Consider the following 24,453-nt stretch of genomic DNA (forward strand, 5'->3'; position numbering starts at 1 on the left):
AGAAATTTAAAAAAATCTTTATTTTATAAATTTATTCGTTTTAATAAAACTGTGAATAACATAGTATTTATCTTTCCTATCTACGATTGTCGCACCATAGAAAATAACCAGTTTCATAGCAGACAGCTAGTGACAAAAATAGATTGCAAGTTCGGTTGGTGTCCCCGCTCGGCATAAATATATGTATGTTCGTACAATGGCACATAGGTGGCGCCAGCTTTCCACCAGTGATTCGAGTGAGTGTGAAAAACAATTGCCATAGTCAGAAAAGTTATCTGCAATAAATTTAATTTAATGTTTAGCAATGATAGAATAGTGTATAAAATAAAACCGTACAATTAACCATGTATTTACATTCATTAGTAATGGACATTTAACGAACAGGTTAATGTATTTCTCACGCTGTTCTTCCGATAAACATTATTCGTTAATATACTGCTTAGGAATAAAAGTTATCTCTATTGTTTATTAGCCAGAGCCAGTGCGGAGTACTATTGTGACAAGTTGCAATTAGCAGGAAGTATTTATATTTCACTCGGGTTCTTCCGTCGGAGACTAGAAACCATGCCATAATTATCTGAAGCCTTTATATTCCACATTTCCTATATTATATTTTAATTTTTACTTGAGATTTTAAACGTATAGAGACCATATAGACAATTGAACAATATGTCAAAGTCAAGTAGAGCTAAAATTATTTCAACACAGCATTGTATTCCATTTTAAATAGATCTCAGCGATGGAGAATAATGGCGACGTTTTCGGTCCATGGAGTTACTTATCTTCGTCGCCATTTATCACATAAGAATTCTCCCAGTAAGACATCATTCCGAAAATGACTATTTGATCAACCCGTGGTCCAATGAGCGGATTCAACTGCATAAGGAACGTGGATACCCAGAGGAGCCAGCAGCAGACGGCAGTAAGAATAACACAACATTTGATGACACCTCGCTCCTTGAAACGTTTTGCAACCAAGCAACCAACTAAAGCGACAATGATCCAGAATGCGGTGAGCACTAAAAATGTTATCAGGGTTTTCATTTTCCTTTGAAAGCGAATTTAGTTTGGATCACCGCTTCAATTGAAAGTTTGACAGAGTACGCCATGTTCAAGAAAATATTATTATAGAAATCCAAAATCAAACTTTACTGGACAACAAACTCATTGCTTTTTTTTTTGGTTTTTGTTCTTAAACATATATATTTTTTTGGGGGGTGCTTGAGCTCATAAAGTTTTATGATTGCGCGAACATTTGCTCATTTTATTGCAGCCAGCGGAGGCTGCAGACGCACGAAGCGCACTGGAGCGCAAAGGTTATAAAAATGGAAATTGTATACATTTTGCCGAGTGCCAGGCATCAATAAAACTGCTGCCAATACGCGAGTGCTGGGGATGAGGAGGGGAAGGGAATTGCTATCACCCTGCTTTCGCATCCTGACTAAGCGCAAAAAATCCGTTTCCTGCTCTACGGGATCTAGAGCAGGACAAGGACCAGGACCCGTGCCATGTGGTGGCTGGAGTCCCCTGATGATGATGCCATAAGTGCCCAGGCGCGGGTCGTAAAATGGCGGCTGCGCATTTGGCATTGGGGTCGGAGAAGGAGAAGAGTCGGCTGTAATCGAGTTTTTCCAAAGTAGCAATAAATGTTTATGGCAACATCGAATTTTCCATTTTCTCGCCATAAGTATCAAGACGGCCGGTGCCGCTAAAACGCCTCAGTCCACAGTCCTTCCTCCCATTCTCCGACTTTCCACCCCCAGGCAAAAGGCAAAGGCAATGGCATTAGCCATTACGCGTTGGTCGAGTGCTTGCCGCGGCCATTTTGAATGCCATTTTGGATCTGTTCTCAACGGAAAGTCATGAAAAATCCTGGCATGCAGTAGCTCGATCTGTTTCCTTGGAGCTGACTGTAGTTCTAGTTACTCTATTTATGAGTACTATGTTGTGGCACCTCTTGGGTGTGGGATCGATATAGCATGGCCATAAATCACAGTTCTCATGCTCGAGCGTCGAATACTGACTACGAATGCGAGTATTGAACATGTTCGTTGGTCTCGCAAGCAAATGCAAATCAGGCGTAAAGTGTGATTTCGGCTTCAAAAAATGTTGCCGTTTGACGTTTGCTCTCGCTATTGTTGTCGTTGTCGGCGGCAAGAAAAGACAAAGACAACGCTCCCGATTCTAGGGCAACTCGACAGCTTGGTACCCAAGTCACTGGCGTATTTCCACATTTGTTTGGCATCGTAGAGTCAAAATATTTGTCTGTCAGCGACTGATTGATTTGTGGTAACCTGCAGACGGTGCGTGACTGACATTTGGCCAAATACGACGTTTCTTTGCCTCCGCAGGAAGTTGTCTGAAGAAGTCAACTGGCGGATGTTTCAAAGGATTCCAATTTTGGTTTTAGTATCATAAATGAGAGAAAAAGGCAGTTGTCCTATCAACTGTAGATTGAAGTTGTATCACATTTAATCCATTGTTTAAAGTCATCTAAATTCATATTATGATTATAAATGATTATAAATAATATTTTAAACAAAATTATGAATACATTATTTAAAATCTAATGTGGTTGAAACTTATATTAATACTGTAGACGATTCTGAAAATATTATCATTGCTTAGTTAACTGTATTTCCATTCTCACAGCTCAAATGAATTATGTAACCAACTTTCAATAGGTCTTGTTGAAATTTTCCTGTTTGCAATAAGTATTTTAATCAAAATATATTTTAGCTTATTAAATTAATTTTTACTTAAAGGATTAAACGATTTAAGGATTTTTAAGAAAATAGTTTCTTCTTTAAATACTATATTTCTAAAATTATTAAATTAAATTTTACTCCAAATACTCATACGTATAATATATATTTGTAGAAAATATAACAATAATAAATTTTGTTCGGTACTATACATACATACAAACAATTGAAAATTCGTAAGCTTATTTAAAACATAATGTTCTATACAATTTAAAGGAGTGGCTAATGGAAAGTCACCTTTCATAAAACAATGTACGTATATCCGATGAATGTACTATATAGTTGATAAGCTGATATTGACTTTGACTGAGCGTCTTCCTGTTTGTCAGTACTTTAGAGACCACAAACTTATTATATACTCTAAACTTAATTTCAATGCCTCTTGAAGGCAATGGTATATTTATCCTACCTAAAAATATTAATTGAATATATTTTAGGTGCTATAACATATCAGTATAAAATTTCTACTTTTTAAGAATATTTTTAACAAAAATTTACAGAAAGGTCAAGATGTGCAAACCGACGGAAAGATAGAATTGACAAAAAAAAAACACTATTAAATCAAATATTTGACAATAATACTTCGACATAAGATAATTTATGAAAATAAAAACAATTATATATATACAGAGGATTTAATGATAGTTTCTATTATTTTTCAGATTATACATTAATGAAAGTCGCAGTTGTTCTGACAAACACTCTCTAATCCTCAAAAATTCAGTTTAGTGGTAAGACTTTGAGCCAGCACGCGTTGTTTGTTCCGTCAATTAGCGTTTTTTAACACCATTCAAGGAAGTTCTCGGCGCGGCAACAACTTCAGTTACAACAACACAGTGCTTGCCACAGATATCGCGGGTAAACAGCGGTCCAGTCGTCGTTTTGGCTTTGTCATTGGCGCCCTCGCAACAACTCCAACCAGATGCTGATCGGGTATGTAAGGCACAGACTACACAGACTGAGGCTGCAGCGGAGCACTTGCTTGATGTTGGATGCAAACATCAACTCGACTGGCACCCGGCCTTTGTTGGTACATGGCAGGTCATGCTCATTGATGCATCCCAAAGCGTGGCAGTCGAAGAACTAGTTAACAATTTGCTTCTATCACCAATGGCCTATTTATGTGTTAGAGTTTTAAACAGCTTTCGTTGCTTAAACTTCAAATTGAGGCAAGCACAAGAGATAACATTTTTCTTAATGATTTTTTTATTGATTTAATAGATTAAGTTTAATACAAACATTTACATTAAAATTAAGATAAAGGGTAGAAGGCATTCTAACTTTGTGCCTTTAGCAAATGTATGTAACAGACAGAAGAAGTCATGGCCGATTCCATTAAATATATATTTTTTGATCAGCGTCAACAGCCGAGACGATGTAGCCTTATATCCGACTGTTTGTATGAAACACTGGATCACACAGTCTATAAGAGACAGAGTTATTATTTTATTCTGGACGGCACTTGCACTTTTGCACGCAGTTCATGTTTGTTTTATATTTTTGCCACGCCGACTTTCTTCCCCGCAAATCGAAAAAATCATATAGTAAGAGTGATTTTGAAGCTAGAGCTACAATTTTTGGTATATATAATCATAACTATAGTCTTTATTATTTCGGAATTGTTTGCGATTAGAAAAAAGTAGAATAGTAGAAGCTATTTTATTTATTTTTTTTTGTTGACAGTCTGGTATTTTGCTTATTCTATGGTATATTTTGAACGTGATAGTATATCGATTTACCAAGTATAGTCTTCAGTTGTAGCTTCCTTACATGTTTTTATTATATGAGTTATAATTTCGTTTGTTTAATCTTTTTATCTATCTACCCATAGGTTAGAAGGGTATTATAACTTGGCGGAGGCTTCTCCGACCATATAAAGCTTATACATAGATTCATAATTAGACATGTCCTTATGTACGTCTGAACACCTATGTTAGATCTCAGGGACTATACGAAATAGAAACAAAAATCGAATAACAAACGTTATCTTGAAGCAAATGCCATTTTTGGTACAAACAATAATAACAATACTAGTGTTTAAGATGTTTGAAATTTAGTTTGCCATCAGACAAAAATTGTCGAAGTAATTAAAGAAATACTTTTGTATGGGAAAATTCGCCCACTTAATAGGATATGGCATATTTTGAGTACTATACACCAAATATATAATTTGGCATATTTTTAGAATTTTGCGGTTTACTATTTTGGTATACATATGATATTTTAAGAATAATGACGAGCTGTTTTGCTTTTAATCACATCGATCCCCATTAACAATATTTTATTATATTGTCTTCAATATAAATTTGAATTGTAATAAAAAAAGGATAACATTAGTTTTAAAATTTCGATACTCCATGAAAATTAAATCGAAGATCATAGTAATTATATCAATTATTTTCAGATGCGATGTACATAAGACTTGGTAATGAACGAAAATTTATTCAATAAAGTTGCGTTATTATTTACTTACTTTTAACTATACAAACGATGTGCAAGTTGGAAAGAAATATCATGAAAATTATATTGATATAACTAATTTGTATGAAATATTTCTTTCTATTCACTAGACCAAAGATGGCAAGTTGCTTCACTGTTCCTTTCAAAGGTTCAAATGTTGCAAATTTCATGTCTTTCATTTCTCATGGTTATAATCAAATTGAAGTTAAAAATAGTGTGTTGAGTTGCATTCAAATCTAAAATTTCATAGCCCAACTACAACTTTCATTTTCAAAGCTGCTGACCTCCAGCTGGATACAATTTGCACAGCGTAAATGGCAAGGAATATAGGGATGTGTGTATAAGGATACGAAGTCTGAGTTTGCGCACAATGAAAGGCAAATTGCGAATTGATTTTTGACGCAACCACCAGCGATAGAAAGGGCAAGGGAGTTGAAGCGAGACAAAGAAATAAGATATAGTATATATAGTCGGTGGTTGATATTTGCGACGTCGCGTGGGCGAATAAATTAATGTATCTGGAGCGAGTGAGCAACCCCCAAAATATTCAATACATCGAACTCAACGGCGATATCGACTTTGTCGGATGCCTTTCAGAGGTTCTGTGTCTGTGTGTGTGCGTGTGTGTGGGTGTGAGGGTAAACAAGTTGGCGGGCATGCAAAAGATATATGTATAGAGTCCCGGCCATATATCTAGGCTGTGTGCCCGCTTGTCCCCTACCCATTTATTTATTTATTTGTTTATCTGGTATTTACGAGCCCGTGTGCAATGTCTGGTCGAGCTCTAGCTTCGTCTTTGGCTTTGACTCTTGCTGCTCTGCCTGGGCTTGGTCCCTTGCCAATATACGCTCTCTGCTCTCGAATAGCAACTGCCAACTGTCGGCTAGTCGGTTCGTTACGGTCGCTTTGTTGCTGTTACTTATTGGTATTGGTTTGTGGCAATGTGGTAATGCTATTGGTATCACTTTTGCTCTAACTGTGACTCTGACTCTTGCCGTCTTTGCTGGCGTTGGCGTTGGCGTTGTCGTCGACATTGGAGTCGTCGTCGTTGTCGTCGCAGTTGTCGGCGTCGGCGTCGTTTGGTTGCGCTTTGTTGGTGGTGTGGATGTGATTCGATTCCTGGAATCTAACAGCTATTCACACCCAGCAGAAAACTCGCACATCGCATTCACTGTTTGAGCGTTTTCCGATGACGTTCCGTTCCGTTCCGCACAGCGCTTAGCTCCAAGTCCAATTGCAAGTCCAACTGGAATTGGCCGATGCCGACGGAGTGCTCTTGCTTGAAAGTGTTAAAATAATAAACCAATATAGCAGTAACAATAACATCAATTATAATAACAATAAAAGCGACAACAACGCCAAAGCAAAAGCGAAATAAAATCAATAAAATAAAGACAAGTTTAACGTTCAACTCTCATAAATATTTAGCGCCAGTTTTCAAGCCCTTTCTCAACGCAACTCGGAAGCCGCTTTAAATTATAACCATCATAATAAACGAATACTTAAACGAATGCAAACACTAACACGAATACAAATACGAATACGCATTCGAGTGTTGTGAATATCGATGGCCACGCTAGCAGTTATCGCGTTGACATTTAACGCCTCGATTTCTGTAGCATTTGTTTATGGCCAATTGGTTAGTGGCGAATAGCGAATTACCAACTAACTGGCTACTGCCATTACGTTCAACCTGTAACCAATTCAATATTGCCGACGGCAAGTGACTTTAAAAAACAAAAATAAATAAATATGCTATGCTGTTAAGTACTGCCTGTTTCTTCAAATGCCAATCGGATTGTCCACATTATTAATATTCTTAACTGGTAAGTTATGCCTTGCAAATTAAGCGATCTACTTATTACTTATCTGTAACAGAAGATATTCCATGAATTTCTATCTGAAGCGCCTTAGTTTTAATGCGTCTAATTGAGTACTTAAAGTACCAAAAACATCAAAAAACGGCAATTATAAGTATTTGATAAATAATTATAGTTGACTTTGTCGCATTTGATTATACTATTAAATTATTTTCTGCGTTATACAAAAGAGAACTTCGTAAATTCTTTCAATTCAACTTAAGTGGCTATATATAAAAATATCTGTGAAGAATAATCTATTAATCTGTAATCTAAAAGTCTTAACTGATGAAATTGGAATATATTTTCAATTTTCCAGAAGCTTGCAATTTTGTGAATTTATTTAACTAGTACTATAGCTACAGATAAGTGGGCTTCACTGAGACATATCTGCTACTCATTTTTATTGAAATCAGTTTCTACAAATATACTGAACTAATTTACCGAAAAAATACTGCAATAAACCGCAGGCTATATTTGTCATATCGATGTAGTACTACATTCAAAATACACGATATACAACAAAAATATAACAGATTGTCAGATAGGTCTTTTCGACCATACAAAAATATTTCATAAATAAGTACACTACAAGTTATGCGATCGCAACAAAATTTTCAGGAATTATAAAATCTGCAATTATTATTGTATGTACTACACATCCAGCTTTAAAATTAAGTTTGCTATTTAATTCTTTTAGATTTACGGGGACACTAGGGGCTTTATCTTGTAAAGTCTTTGAGATCAGTTCATGCGGATAGACAGAATATATAATACCTTACCTTATGGGTAGCAGGTATAAAAATAAAATAAATTCAAGGAGTTACAGAATGTCATTTAAATTTAGATTTTTGCATCTAGGATTCTCGAAGAGTCAATATGCACAATTTATTGTTATTGTTTATACCTTAAGAAGATTGAAACAAATTAAAGTTGGAGAATTTTAATTTTTGGCAAACTCTGAAAATAATTGAGGTCAAATATTTAAATATATTAAATGCTGCGGCATTTCGTTTGATTATAATGAATGCAGAATTTAATACTATGTACATGAAATTATGATTATTATTATATTATAACTTGATAACGCCAATAATATGTTGATTGCTCCATATAAATTAATTAACTCTGTATAAGTAAAATCATCTATATGTACAATTGTTTATTTGAATACATCGAATTTCTATGTACACTTAAACAAATTAAATATTTGTAATGATTTTAAAATGTTTATCTACATCGTTAGATTTGAAACTTTATTAACGAGCTGATAATAAGTTATGTTCAGTTGATTTAAGCATCTTTACTGGATTACAAATAATTAACAAATTTAATGCTAGAGAACATCCGAATATGCAAATAAAATTTTCGATTTATTTATTTACTACAGTTGATTAAATCACGTAGTAATGATTTTTTCCACTTTTCCCATTTACAATATCATCCGTTAAACAACAAATTAGGATTTTTAAACAGAAACATTGCGAAAGATTTAAGATTTAAAAAAACCATAGTTGAAGGCCACAAGCTCATCTGCTCCATATGCGGAAGTTAAATAGTTCCATTAAAAAGACAATGTTATCTGTTGCAGTGGTTTATCGCTTTTTAAGTCGATGGCACTATTTGGACGTGCGTGATCCAATCCCAAGCAATCCTTCTGCTCTTCCCCAGCAAAGGGGAAAAACAACATTTCCTGTCTCCATTTCTACTTTATGCTTTATGGCCAGCGATAAAGTCGCGGGTGTGTTGTGCATTTTAAATGTTCCCACGGCATCATTCAGAGGGAAACAATTTAAGAGATCACGCACGGCCGTAATCATACACAACACAAACACACGCATACGCACACACTGATACAGATAATGGCAATGGCGGCACTTAAGGGCTGCTGTTGCCTAATCCGGTTCTGCAAAATGGAACCATGAGCTGGCAACCCTTATACTCATGCCCATTTATTCAGTTACACGCACACATTCACATATATGCTATTAAAACAGTGTCTCCATCCACCATTCATAGTAAGCGAAATACATTCGCCGTTACATTGTTGTCGCTCACAGATAAGTGCATACGCAAGCCAGACCGGATGAGTGTTTGTGGGCGTGACTTGTGAGCACTGCAATGGCGCCGCAGGGTTGCCAGACAGTTTAAGTCTATATGTGTCGAAGACCAAAGAAACATCGAAATTAATTGGCAGTCATAGAAGTTTTTTTCGATAACATTTTACAAATCTACTATTAAGAATTCTTATTATTTGATAATAAAATACTTATTTAATAAGCAGTTATTTAACACCTTTGAGAGAGTGTGACTGTCTTAAAAATATACCCAAATAAATGTGTGACTGGTTACACTTCATTTAGCATTTTGGTATATTTTAAAATGCGTGTAAGAACGCGCGTCATTTAAAGCTGTTTGGGCGATGTATAAACACTTTATTTTGACTTTCAAGTGTAATCTTTATACTGATCTGGTTAAAATAAAACATTTCATATTCATCGAAGATTCTATCTATTGAACATATTTCGAAACGCCGGTATTTATTTAATCTCTTTAATCTGCAAAAAAATTAATATGTTTTAATTATTATTAGTTTTAGTGTGGATTTATAAAACGCATAGTCACGCAACATTGTTGTAGTGCAAAAATGAATAAATAGTATTTTTTTACGATACTTTAAATCAGCATTGGCTTCTGTTAAACAGAAACTAGCCCATTTAACATTGCTCGGTGCTAATGAACACTAGATGTCGCTTTTAATACCTAGAAAGCGTGGCTTCCTTAACGCTGTTCTGCATTCGTCAAACGACGAAGGAGCTCCCGTAATGAATTTTGTTCTTTTAAATGTGAACGACTTCGTTAAGTGTGGAGCAATTTTTGGTTACATGAGGAGTAAAACTGTTATCTCAAGCGCGCTCTTCTGTTGCGAGCATTTTGCGCAGCGAGTATTTTATAAGAGCACTCTTATACACGCAATGCTCGTATAAGAAGGCGGAGCCTATTTCTGTAATGGCCGCCAGAAATCATAAATAAGTACGTACACTGAAAGAAATATAATTCATAGTTTTATATATTCCGTAAAATAGAACGTATCTTTTCAAATCTTGGAATAAGAGATAATTTATAATTATTTTAATAATATCCATATATATTTATTTATAATGATTCTCTTCATTTTAAGGAATCGAATTTTCTGTTTGTGTTGTTTGTTTGTTGATTTGTAATATGTGTGTAATACGTTTATGTTAATCTAAATAGTATTTTGTTTATTTACAGTAGTGCGTGTTTTGACCATTTAATGATACTAAATTTTCAGTCCGTAATTTATCACAAATTAAATAACAATAACATTGCAATAATCATATATTATAAAACCAATTGTGGTGTCTGTGAATTTTATTTCGATCGGTTAATAAAAGCCGAAATTGTAAAATAAACATTTCTTCGTTACCTAGACTTGAGGCATCTCGATGATTATCATAAGCCAATTGTTTAGATTTATTTCTAACACTTCCAAAACGTTCTGTATATAATGAACATAAAGATTTTTTTGAAAAATTAAAAAAAAAAAATATTACTTAAAACTATGTTAAGTATGTATTTAGTTTATACTTTCCAAAAAGTCGCTTCAGAACTATCTTATGTGGAAAATCGTAAAAATTATTTCACACATTTCTTGGGAACACTCGAAAAAGTCTTTAAACATTTTGCTCGTCTGTGGAGAGGACTATTAGCTGATCTCAAAAATAGATGACTACATATCATTTAGTGGCGGCGACCTTGGCACACATATTGAGTTTCTCATCTGGACAGATGATAGGCATTAAGTATGTGCGTGCAACATTGCGTCAGAAAGGATTTCGATATGGCAGAACAATTCTCGGCCGTCATCAGGTGCGTTACCTGACCTTGAGCTATGTGTGCGGGGCGATTTCTAAACCCATTTGCGTATGTGAAAAGAGTTGAGTGTGGCCTCTGAAAGATTGCAATATAAAAAGAGCCGTCGGTTCAAGGTCAGCGAGAGCGTTGCGGGATGGGTCAAGGCTCGATGCGAGCTGAATCGCCAAGAGATCCTGGGATGCAAATCAGTGCGGTTTTTTGACTTGAACTCGACATGTGCGTCCAGCAGATCGGTTAATCATTAAAAATGCAACTTCGTCGAGCAGCTGTTAAATGCATTCGAATGCGAGTTTGAAGTTGAAGAAGCATTCCAAAAAGGACACTTCTCACAAATGCCGACGGTAATAAAAAGCACGGCGCGTGTGTTTGGCATTTAAGTGTCCAGTTTCTGCTCTGTCGATTGCGAAATCTAAGCGAAATTAGAGCGTCATCGTTGTCGTAAATCCAAATCGCCAGTTTGGCGGGGACCGGTCCTCTGTCTACGTGAATCCATAAAAGGACAAAGGCTAAGGCGAAGGTTTTGGCCACTGTTCCAAACTAAAAGAAGTGACGAGGACGGGGCAAAATGTCTAAGATTGTGTGTTTCTTACAATGTTGGAGCTGTCTTTTGTTCGCGAGTGCCAATGAAATGCGTAGAAATAAAACAAAACAACAGACAACGAAGACAGAAAACAAAATGCGAATGCGAATGTGAATGGGAATGCGAAAACGACAACAACAACAACAACAACGGCAACGAAAAGAAGAGAATTTATTGCCAACAACGGAGTTTCCGAAAATGTCAATTTCGTTTTTATGACATCAAATGTTTGGGAAGCTTATACGGATTGCTGTCACAAAGTGGATTTCGAGACTGTTCACTCATCCTGCTTACTTTGTCAAAGGTTTTTAAATAGCTCAGCCAGATACGAAGCAGAAGCAGGGAAGAAAACATTCTTTAAATTAAATTGTTGTGAAAATTAAAGAAATTCCTTTTATTTTCGAGCAGTCCAATCGACTGCTCGACTGCAAGTTGTATGGTAAGCTTACTTGTAAAAGGCAGTATAAAAGGTTAAAGCAGAGAAAAATACTTAAAGCTTGACAAGAATTTTGTAATATATTTCTTTCTTTAAAATTACGGTCGAATATAAACATTAAAAGATAGAAAAAATTTAGCTTGGGCTTGAGCTTAATTAAAATTAATTAAGATTACTAAAATCTTATTTTAAAGTTACACATTTTTAAAATGTAAGACACTAAATTACAATTACAATTATAATTTTTCTAAAATTTTTGCCTGCCTTTCAATTGTTTTTATCATCCTTAAAATCGTCTTTAACTTCGAAGTGTCTTAATCTGCTTCTGAATTGGTTAACAGTATTAGCGTCTTTTTTTTTGTTATTTGAAAAATAATTAAATTTGAGATCATATTTTTGTTGAGTATCATGTTGAAACAATATGCGTTTCATTCTTACTTTTAAAGTTTCAGGCTTGAATAATAATATTAACAATATTTTAATTTATAATCATGAATGCATTTATTGAGAATAAAGCATTTTTCTTTATAAGTGTATCCCATTTAATTATATTGTAAGATGTTAATATACACAATTACAGAGTATTTTTTCAGAATTTTATACTGGTACATTACTTTTTGTACTCCAATAAGCAACTGCTAATAATAGACTTGGAAGTTCCTTAAGAAAATACCATAGCGCACTATTGTGTATATTTTTAGTTTATATTTGAACATCTTTATTCATTTTTTGGAAACATTTGCATTTGCATGACTATTTCGTAAGTCTTAGTTGATTTCCTTAACTTGCCTTAAGTGCATTTAGTTAATCGAATGCTTTATATGATGAGTAATTACTAGTTTATAGACGATGATAAAAGTAACACTTTGCGCTAGACCAAGTTTGCTGCTCTAACAATCATCATCTGCGAGTTGAACTACATGCGAGTAACTTATATCGACATGCAAATGCAGTTCCACATGTTGCTCAGTCAAACTAACGAGTGAAGTAGTCGAAGGTGGCAGAGATCATAAAAAGTGACTAGATATCGTGCTGGGTCTTCTCTTTTGTTTGCTAAGCTGCCCCATTCCCATTCCCCCTTGGCCATTTACGGACTACATTTTAATGGCGGATCAATGGGATTTGTATAATGAGCCCGGGGTGGACGCCATAAAACGATGCCATACGCCATTTTCTTTTATCTCGACTTAAATGAGCCGAACTAAAGCCAAAAAAGAGAAGAGCAGAGAAGAAAAAACAAAACCAAACCCAAGTCCAAACCAAAAGTAAACCTAACCAAAACGAAACGATACACAAAAATGAAAAGAAATCTGATATCATTCAGAGTCCGTAAAAAAAGGGAACCCGCGTCTTTTATGTGCGACGCGGCAAGATTGTGAAGCAGATTTTACCCATTTTGGATACAGTTTTTTTTTCTGTATGTATTGTATTCTCTTGGTTGAGGTCCCAGGTTCCAGTCTCTGACTCAGTTGCAATCGCCATCCCAAAAAGGCAGAGCCCGGGACGCAGAAGACAGCCTCTGACCACCGAGAGGTTGCTGGCCTTTTGTTGCTGTACATTTTAACAAGTTTTATGGGATGTCATGTGTCAAATGGAAATGGGAATTTATGTGTTTGTAATTGAACGCGAGACGCGAGCTCTGCAGAGAAGCCAGCTTCAGAGACTGACAACAAATCTCAAATTCAAGTGCTGTCATGGCGGCCATTTTGGAGCCACAGAACACGATGATATGCTGGTGGGAGATTTAACATAATATTTTCTCTGTTTACCTAACATGTTCCCAAGTTCAGTGTTATTCTAGTTCATATGCAAATACTGTTTAATAAAGTAATTTGATTCACTTACTGTGCCACCTGTTTATGTAAATCGAAGTTCTCGTGCTGTTTGGCATTGATTTAAACGCTTTATGGCGTCTTTATGAAGTCAGTCATCAAGTAGAAGTTTATGTCTCAATTAGTAGGAACTGTCAATCATAAATTGCCCTGGCTGAATAGTCAGCACTGAACAGTCAGGCAAGCGAGGAGGCAACAATTTGGTTACATTCAAGGTTCATTCAGGTACCATAATAAAACTTGCAACCGAAACCCAAACGAAAGCTTGCGGCCCATTTGCCTAGTAGGGGTAATAAAAGGGCGCAGTCGAGGGGTGTCAATTGCCATTTGGCTGACTGGCTGATGAGGAATGGAATGGAATATAACACCAGAACCAATGGGAGCAGTAGCAACTGGCTCGTTCGCGTTGACTGCGGCGACGATAAATGAGTCGACAACTTCTGCCGTTCAATAGTAAAAATTGTTATAGGCAATTAAACAAAATAATAAAAGTTTGCGGCGCTTCCAAAACTGTTTCAGCATCTTTTAAGCTGCTATTGATTTGTTTACCTTTATCATATTCACATCAATATCTTTGGCATTCACATGGCGTATACTCAACTTTTTGAAAGAAGAAGCGAATATTTGTGGGCGCTCCTTCCTTCCTTTTGGGCCGTCGCGACACGTCTTGGCCGCTTCCGCATCGTTGGGCATCGTCATTGTTGCCGGTCTCAATTTTTACGCTGATGAAGCCGATGAAGTTGTGCATCATTTTAATGGCCCTTGTGGCAAAAATGTCGTCGACGGAAATTACATTTTTCGGCAACATTAAAATGGGGCGCAGACAGCTGATGTCAAATGCATCCATCGCCCTGACTTTGAGTTTCAGTTGAAGAATTTCTGTGCCATGCTCTCCAAAAACAAATTATAATAAAATCTTTGGCATTTTATGGGTTCCTTTCAACAACACAAAAAAAATATCATTTGCATACAAGATTTTATGATTTGTTGCATTAGAGAACAGGACAAAACAAAAAAAAAAAACACACAAATGGATTCGTTTACAATTCTTGACTTTATTTAGAATTCACATGTTATACTGATTGCAAATTTATACAGTAAAGAGAATCAACGAATTGGGTAATTTATATATTTTTAAATTACATTTGAGCGACAAAAATATGCTTTAAATTTGAAAATATAATTTTAGTTTCAGTCTGAAATTTGTCCAGTTTTTTCCGACATTTTATCAATATCAACTAAAACAGATTTATAGAATTTTTTGTATTTATTTTACTTACAGAGTTGGTAATATAATATTCTTTTAAATTTTGTTTTATGTTTTCTAAATTTCGATTTTTAATTTGCACAAGATATTTTTTTTGATATTTTCGTTTTATGTACTTAAAATCTACAATTGAATCAGAATATTATATTTTTAAATTTATATACATCAATTTCAAATTAAAACCTTTTAGTTGACTGTGAATTATTTTTAATTAATTATAGCTACTAACTCGAACTTTAGTAAGTTTCTCAGAGTCAATTCACGATTTTAATATTAAACCTTGAGGCTGCTTTTAACTCTTAAATTGTTAGTTTAGTTTTCCAATTTGCCTAAGGGTTACCAAATAAGTAAATACTTGTAGCAATTCCTGTTCCAAATGCAAAGCTGTGGGACACACTTACCTAGTGCCACGAAGTAATGAATCAGTCCGTTAAGTGGAATACAGTCAGGAATAGTGAAAGACAAAAGCCATGGATGAAATGCTGTCACTTGAACCGAGAAGTTCAAGGAAATTGCATTTGGAGTGCGGCGAAGGCAAAAGCTGCTTAATGGGCTGCGGTTGCGCTTCAAGTGGAGCGTTAAGCCATGATGTGCAGCAACGAGTGGAGGAAGGTGGAGATGAAGATGGAGTCGGAGTTGGAGGTTTTTGTGGGATTTCAAATGCACTCAGCATTATTTGCAGATGTCCTTGTGTTGCGTGTTGGTTTAGCCAATTTGGCAGTTGAGTTGCGAGTTCTCCGCACAGCACATGTGGTTACCACAATCTGTGTGTGTGTGTGTGTGTGTTAGTGTGTGTATCTGGGTGTGCACATAAATAAACACAAATGGCAAGCGAAGAAAATGAGAACCAAGCCTTGTGGCTGATTCGGCTTCGGCTTCTGCTGCTGCTGCTGCCAGCGCCAGCAGAGGCCATAAATTGCGGCTGTCACTGTCTTAATGGGGCGGCTGTCCTAAATTTATGCCACAATCAGCAGCAAGCAGCAAGCAGCAATGGCCAGTCTCTCTGGCCTCTATAGTCCACACCCTTCTGGGTGTCCTGACTGGCAGTTTGGCAGCTTGGCAGGCTGGCGCAACTAAAAGAAAAACAACGATAATTTATAAGTCGTAAAATGTTGGCCAGCTTCTAAGACGACGCGGCGCGGCACGGCGCATTGGGCGATGAAAATGCCACGATGAAAATGGAATGCGAAAATGTGTAGGACAATTTCCTAAATGTATCGCATTTGCCATGCGATTAGCAATCGACGTTTTGGTAGTCCAAACACGAAACAGTAGCAGCAACGAAACCTTCCCCTCTAACCTCCACCCGAGGGAAAATGTCCGTTCAAGATGGCCGACTTGGCTGCGTCTCAAGGGTGGGAAGGAATGAAGGAGGTTTGTTTGCTCGCCGAGAAAAACAGCAAAATAATTGGCAACGACAATTTCGCCAAATTGCAAAATATTTTCAAGCTCACTGAATCGAATCGTAAATTATTGGCTCGTAATTCAATTCCGACAAGTCAAATCAAATGCAAACGTTTAACTATAACAACAAAAACACACAAGCAATTATTTCTTCAGTAGAGCCAAATGTATTACGAATAAGCATTTTATTATTTTAATGAATGAACAACTATTTTTTGCGTTGAATCATTGATTATGATTTTTTTTAAATTAAATAATATTTAGAAGGGACAAACACAAGGTAGATTATTTTATTGTTGGAGCTTTAGCTTGATTATGTACAATCGTATAACAAAAAAGTAAAATCTATGCATATTTTGGGTATACTTAGTCATTTATTTTTTTTTTTTAAATAACTTGTTTGTTAAAAAAGCAAGTATTTCTTGAAGTTTTTAAATCATCAAGTATTGCTCTTTTAATAATCTAGCATTTTTGTAAATTATCAAATCAAAAGTGTTCATAAATTGATGGCATATAAAATTTTAAAATTATTATTGTCTTTTTTAAATTTTGTTATAATTTCAATTATTAAATTATTCAATAATGTAAAACCAAATTATTGATAATATTAAATCACATACATAAATTTAAAATACATTAAAATTATGAACAAAATTCTTTATTAACCAATCAAGAAATTCATCGGAATATTAAATATTGTGTACACAAATTTGTTAATCAATTATCTTAGTGTAGTACTTTTCCCTTCTCAAGTATTTTAGAACAATTTTAAAATCATTTACGTATTAGTTTTGTATATGTATGCAAAAATCAAATATAATAAATATAACTATGTATATTACTATTGAAATTAATAGTAAAGCTACTGAAATTTCTTAAACATAAATATTGCAAGTCTGTTGAGGATCTTTTCATTCTCAAATATTTTGCCATAATTATCAAATAATTTCTACAATAGTTACCAATACATACAATTAAATATTTTAAAACAATTTTTAAATTATTCATTCATTTTACAATAATTTCATATGCACATAAATCAATATATTTATTAGAATATTTTTGATGTTGTACATATAATATATTTTAGCTAAAAAGGAATGTTTGCCGCGCTCTATTTATGAATAGCTGCCTATATTTAAGCTACTCAATTCAAGTACATATTTCTGAGAGTTAAGTAATGATAAACTTTTGGGGGGTCGGTGGAGTCAGACGATGTCACGCGGGGTATTGATGAGTAGGGTCGTTGCACGTACACGCACAAAGCGTTCGCTTATCTTCATGGTGAATGCAACCTCAGACGAATTCGAATATTCATTTTTGTTTTGTCCGATGGACAAACGCTGCGGGCCTTCCAATGAATAGGGGCTGACAGAAAGAATGAAAGAGAAAGAGAGAGAGAGGGAGAGAGAGAGAGACAGAGAGGGAGCAAGAGGACCAGGGAACAGACTCTGCTGTCGTTGTCGTTGACGTTGGCACAGGAAATCACGAACGAGAAGCGAACTGAGCGAGAGCGAGAGGCGAACGAACCGAAAGCCAAGAGATTTCAACTCGCAAAGTGGTGATTTCGAATTTGGCTTACACATACCAATGCACTCGCTGTTCTCTGCATGTGTGAGTGTGCGCGTCTCTGTATGTGTGTGTGTGTGTGTGTGTATGTGTCTATACCTCTTTAATGTTGTTGTTCTGGTTTTGGCGCTTGGCGTTTTTTACGGTGCGCCGCCCGAGTATTTACCACTTTACAATGGAGTTTTAGTACCCGCGAGTCGTCATTGTCGTCGTCATCATCGCCGCATAAAGTCGAAATTAAAACCGCGGAGTGTCAGCCATAAACCGATAGAATCTCAACTCAATCTTAGCCCAGATATAATCAGCAGCAGCAATCGCAGTTTACCGATTCCACCAATTCAATAATTTAATTGTTCGCATAATCCAAAAACCGAGCATTAAAAACCAATCAAACCACAGATATCCAGATATCCAGGAGGCACGCCAACAGTGCAACACTTTTATTGTGTATTACGTGCAACACTTATGACTGAGGTGCAGTGCCAAAAGTGTGTTATTATTATCCACAATTGAATACTTTAATAAAATGAAGAAATTCCGTTGGCGAAATTCAGGTGTCCCACTTTAAGGAAACAATTTAAAACATTCCCATTAGCAAATTTTTAGCAGTAACGCTGCAAAGAGGTATGTAACACACTCAAATAAAAATAGATTTTATGTTCTAATATAAATATCTACAATAATTAAATTTGAGAAATACTTACATTATATAATTTTTTAGGATTGTTATTTAATCAATTATTTTTTGTAATATCGTCAGCTATATTTATTTAAATACTTTGGATGTAAAGTGTATTTTGCAAGATATTTAACATTCATGATATACATAGTTAAATATTCAGTTTATGTGTGAATAGTCTAATGAACATTAGCCAGGAAACTGCTAAGTTAAAGTATTTTTGTGTGGGGACCGCCGCATTTTCATTCTCAAATTTTGTAAGTAAAAAATTCGTCTAGAGTTTGTTAGTTTAATAAGCAGCAAATATTGGCTCTATACTGATTTATTTATGCGGATATCATTTAATGTGTTATGTTAATACTCATTTCCGAGAAATCAATAAAGGTACAAATATAACATATTGTCTTAAAACTGGATATCTTTTAAAACAAGTTTCATTTTTTATGTGCTCAGACTGAAACTGAAATACACATTTAAGGGACTTTAAAAATAATTTGATTTTAAGTTAAAAAGTATTTAAAGAAGCGCTAACATTATGAGCAATAACAAATAACAATTATTTTACACGTTTGATTAATTTTGAATTTCTAATTTGCGACATTATGAAAATGATGACTTTATTGGAGATTTATACATCGTTTATAGTTCAGAATATAAATAATTTGAATCTCTTTTTAACCCGCTACCCATAGAGTAAAAGCGTTTTATGAATTTTTGCCCACGCAGAAGTTATTTAAGATGCTTTATATGACAATCTAGTACTAGATATGTATATATTATATATACTAGATTGCCATACGCCCAATAGTATATTTTCATACTTTTTGGTATATTAATTCGGTATATTTGTAGAATATAATTTTATTGAAATTGGGTATCGAATATCTCACAGTCGAGCACACTCGACTGTAGATTTTTTAATTGTTAGTCTTTTTCCTCATGTTTCATATTAAATATGTAACACTGATTGAAAAAGAAACTCTTAAAATAACGCGGAAAATGTTATTAAAAACTTCATATACATACATATAATATACATGTCATACATATAAAATATTAATAAATAAGAAATAATTAACATTTTCTTCCAATTAACTGAAAAATTATTGTTTTGCCGTTCTAACATTTAAAATTTGGAGGCCATGAGCGCTCCGAATATTCATGGCTAGCCTACAACAAATACTCTTTAAAAAATAAAAGAAAATAGAAAATGTTTAATATGAAATACACGAATATTTTGATGTGATTTATATTTGTAAATATATATACATACACATATATATTTTTTTTACATATTTATATTCCCTTTTGCTAAGAATACATTATTAGTTGATGAAAATTTGTTTTATATTTTAATCGTCAGCTTGTTCAATATATTTATGGCTACTTTTATAGCTCATACAATATTTTGTAGTTTCAAAGCTAAAATAGTTTCAAATTTTATCTTTGAAAGTACTGCTACTACAATTTTAATTAAAATTATGATTGTTCTAAAAATAAATGATGCTAAATATAGTTTTGCTGCTGCTTGAACATTCACTACTCATTAAAATTTTCTATTGTTTTTGTTTATACTCAAATAAGTAAATGCTCAGCTATTTGATGACTTATTCAGTAGATATTTCAATGGCTATTTTGGGCAGAACACATTTATTTATTGCTATGACAAAATTAGCATTTTAACCCCTTTAAAATATTATTTCTGGATGCCCAACGATCATTTTGTTGTAAACAATGTTGCACGCTGTTGTTTTAGTTTTTTTTATGGGCGCAATAATTCGTTGAATGTAATTTAATTTATCGGCAAACACATTGCAAGAGTGTGGAAATGATGGCAATAATAATATAATAATACAATAATTTTGATTGCCCCAAACGTTTGATCAATTACTGCCACACGCCGTTGTTATGTCTGCTAATTAGGCAGGACAAACGGCGTTTGGCTAATTACAATTGGGCCCAATTGGCCGAACTGGCTTTCTGGCTCTCTGGCTGTTGCCGACCGATCTGTTCGGCTCGCACCATTTACGACTATCTCAATGAAATTAATGCATAATTACAGCAATAAAACAATAAAATTATGAAGCTCTGGCCACCGTCGAGTGAAAAAGACAGACAACAGCATGAGAGAGACAGAGAGACACAGAGAGAGAGAGAATGAGAGGGCAGACAGGCAATGGCCATAAATATTTACAGCCAAGCAAACACTTGCTCAAATTAAGTACTCGTTAAATGGAAATTGAATAGCGGGCGGCTGCCGGAGCAAGCATGACCGGACTGTTGGATAGCCGGACACTCAACCACGGGGAGCGCGCAAATTGATAAAAAGATAAATTGAATCATAAAGCGGGGTCGTGGATATGGTTGCATATCGCAGACATCATGGAGTCCACCCAGTGAGATTGACCATCCGGAAGCTTTTAATTGGCATGGAAATAATGTAAACTGATTCGCAGTTGGACATCGATTGTTTCTATGCTAAACTTCAGTTCTCTGGTTATCTGATTGTCCGGCATTCTGCTGGCTTATTTAATGGAAATTATCAAGCATTGAAGAGGCAGCAGCCTGTCTCAGAGTTTGGCAGCAGCTGTGACTACGTTTTATGGCTCGAAAACATGAGCCGCAATGCGCAGTTTCCTTGCCCGGCCAAAAATCCCCGATCCAAAGAAGCTCTGACGTCCCTGCTCGGGCGCAGTCATTTCGTATGATTAACTTTCGGATTTTGTAAAATTATAATGGGTCTCTGATGTCGGACGATATGCGGATGCGGATGCTGATGCGAATGTGTAGAGAGTGCCGGGATGTGGTGGATAAGCATGCCTTTTGCTTTTGCAAATGGCGTCGTTCATCCCCCCGGGCTCCACTTGCAAAAAGGAATTAAGCTCGTAAAATATCCAACACACAAATGCAATGCAAGCTTCTGCCTCCCCCTCGTTCTCCCTCCCTTTGGGGACTTCTGAGCTGAGGCTGATGCTTCCGTTCTTGCCTGGGCTTCCGTGTTGGGTCGTGTCGCTCGCCAGCAGAAGGGAAGCTCGTAAAAAGGGAGAAATATCCATTAAATTTGCAACCCCCAAAAATGCTCTGGCAACAACACACAAAAACCATCTACACAATTCATGTGGGGAAGGCGGACCAGAGAATCTGCATTAGCATGCTATGAGAATTAAGTTGCCCATCAGCGCAGACACACGTGTGTTTTATATGTGTGCGTTTCTAAGGTGTGTATACCGCTGTGAATACATGTTATTTATAAGGCAAACAACACCCAGACTCATCCATCCCCAAAATTTGCTATGAATGGCGTCTGAACTGTGAGGTTATCAGTACGAATTTCCATTGAAATGGTTCGTTGTTTGCTCTCTTTATTCTGCATTTAATTAAATGAACTTTGTGCTCTCTTTTGTAGATATGCATTATTTCCGAATTTAATAATTTATGTACTCACAGCAACGACAGACACAATAGCATCTTCTGTTGCTCCATATAATGACTATGAAATGTGTAAATATTGAAGATAAACCTCTATGAAATAAAAGTAGCATTACTGAGAAACCTTCACTCAACACATTTTCTTTTGGTCCTTACCTTATTACCTTATTTTATATAAATTTTTTCAGAAGGTTTGCGAAATCGCTAATATATATAATAACTCTCTTTTTCTAATATTATTATTAATGGTATTAAGACTTTTTAAATGCAACAGAGCTTCACCTTTCTAAATATTTAAAAATTTATTGTCTATTAATGTGAACATTACTTCATCAATTTTATGCTTATGTTTGTGAAAGTGTTCTAATTGGCAATTACTCTTGATAGTGTCTCGTAGAAGTATTGAGATCATTTCAAAGGTAGAAAGATGAGAATATCTCTTATCTTGGTGCGATATTTTAAAATATTTCCTATTAAAGAACTTGAATTCGAGTCACGTATTCAAATTTGTGCTGATATATATACATACATGTATGTATATGAATGTATATATGTGTACTTATGAATCAGAAAAGTTGTTCATAAAGAACTGAAACAAACGAAGACTTGTCGAATGGTGTGATGTTTGAAAGTAATATGTGTAATTGTTAGCAATTATAATGATTTTTATTATTCTATTAATTGTGTAAAGCGCTAATTATATTAATTGTAATAATAGCAAATGGTAATCTGTAGATTGACTTTGAAGGAAATTAATTTTAAAGCTGCATTTAATGTGCACTTCGCAAGCAAACTGATTAGAGACTTGCTGCGAGAGCGAGTGAAAGGAGATATTCGTAGTGCATAAGCGAATAAGCAGAAAATGAATTCGGGACAAACGTAAAGCAAGGCAAGGAAAGGCAAGACAAGACAAGGCACAAAACAACACAAAACGAGGGAGCAATAAAATGGCTGCGAATGAGAATGGAAGACAAGGGAGAGCAGCAGGCGAGTGGCGAGCCCAGGGGCAGTTTTTTTTTCTTATTTTCTTCTCTTGCTTTTGTTGTGATACCCAGAAGCAGGAGATAGCGATGCCAAGCGCAACAACAGATACAGACAAACATGTACACAGAGTTTGTGGTATGTGTTGGTGGCGAGAGAGAGCGAAGGCAGAGACGCGAGCGAGATGGCAGCCTGCGGGAGAGTGAGCGAGCCAGCGAGAGGGGCGGTCAGAGTGCCGAAAATGAATTGACGACGACGACGACGACGACCGCAAAGAGCCAACCGAGGCAGCGACAACGACACGACAAAAGCAACAACGAGAACGAGAACGACAACAGCGGCAGCGGCTGCGAAAGACGAAACTAAGAAACAGACAGAGACAGAGAACGATATAGCGTCATAGAGAGAGAGAGAAGAAGAGAGCGCGATAGAGAGAGAGAGAGAGAGCCACATGAGTGAGAGAGCGAGAGCGGCAAAATGAAACGGAGGCGCAGCAGCAAACGGAAAACACATTTTCCAGCCTCGTCGACTTTTTACAACGAATTTTATGGCATTTGGTCATAAACTTCTTGTTAGTGTAGAGCGGATCGCAGCGCGTGAGAACCGAGTGAGCGAGCACACCAGAAATCGAATGCAACCAACAACAATAATAAAAATCACAACAATAAGAACAAGACTAGGACTAAGCGCAAAAATACGCCAACACCATTTTTGCGTTCCGATTCGATTCGATACGGTAACTTATAGGTCATATCAAATACATCATTAATTAATACGAGTATCAGTGCCGGGAAAGTGTTCTATCAAGTGCCTCGACGCGACGTGAAAATGCATGAAAATTGTTGCCGGGACAAGCGAAATGCTCCAACGTGGGCAGCTTGCCGCATTCTTTAACCGCAAACTTCGCAACCACACATAAAGTTCGCATAACTTTAACTTCGATTCAGCTCCAGCTGCCGCTGTGACGTCACGTAGGTAAGCTTAAATCTTCACAAAGTGCTGCAATTGCAATTGACGTTAATTGGCAATTATGAATGAGCCAGCCAGCGATGTGTCCAATTGGCCAATTTGAATCATTAAGCGAACGTTGTGTCCTCGCTCGGGTCCTTGGTCTGTCTTGGCTTATGGCTTGTTGGTTAGGCAAGGTTACCTACAGCGAAGCGATGCTGCCGCTTTAGGTGCTAACTTTAACGCTTCAAGGTTGCTGCTATTTAATGGGTTCACGTCGCAGCCATTTGCCATTTGCCACTCGCTGTTGGCATTGCCCGTTGCCCGTTGCCCGTTGCCATTCC

At 35.9% G+C, this 24,453-nt stretch overlaps 2 protein-coding genes across 2 annotated transcripts in view; one reads left to right on the plus strand and one right to left on the minus strand.

The window, feature by feature from the left end:
• Window positions 1-46: 46 nt before the first annotated feature.
• Window positions 47-1,118, minus strand: LOC133838525 (V-type proton ATPase subunit e). The gene is made up of 2 exons (XM_062269652.1): window positions 355-1,118; window positions 47-275 (listed from the first exon to the last, which is right to left on the minus strand). Exon 1 carries the CDS (start codon window positions 1,042-1,044, stop codon window positions 775-777), a length of 270 nt encoding a protein of 89 aa, XP_062125636.1. The 5' UTR covers window positions 1,045-1,118; the 3' UTR covers window positions 47-275; window positions 355-774.
• Window positions 1,119-23,796: 22,678 nt separating this feature from the next.
• LOC133836580 (homeobox protein abdominal-B) overlaps window positions 23,797-24,453 on the plus strand; it is a 38,964-nt gene continuing 38,307 nt past the window's right edge. The window contains exon 1 of the mRNA XM_062267154.1: window positions 23,797-24,136. The gene's annotated coding sequence lies outside the window, so the exon portion shown is untranslated. The remainder of the gene's footprint in view (window positions 24,137-24,453) is intronic.

This window comes from Drosophila sulfurigaster, chromosome 2R (assembly GCF_023558435.1).
Source record: "Drosophila sulfurigaster albostrigata strain 15112-1811.04 chromosome 2R, ASM2355843v2, whole genome shotgun sequence".
Taxonomy (NCBI): domain Eukaryota; kingdom Metazoa; phylum Arthropoda; class Insecta; order Diptera; family Drosophilidae; genus Drosophila; species Drosophila sulfurigaster.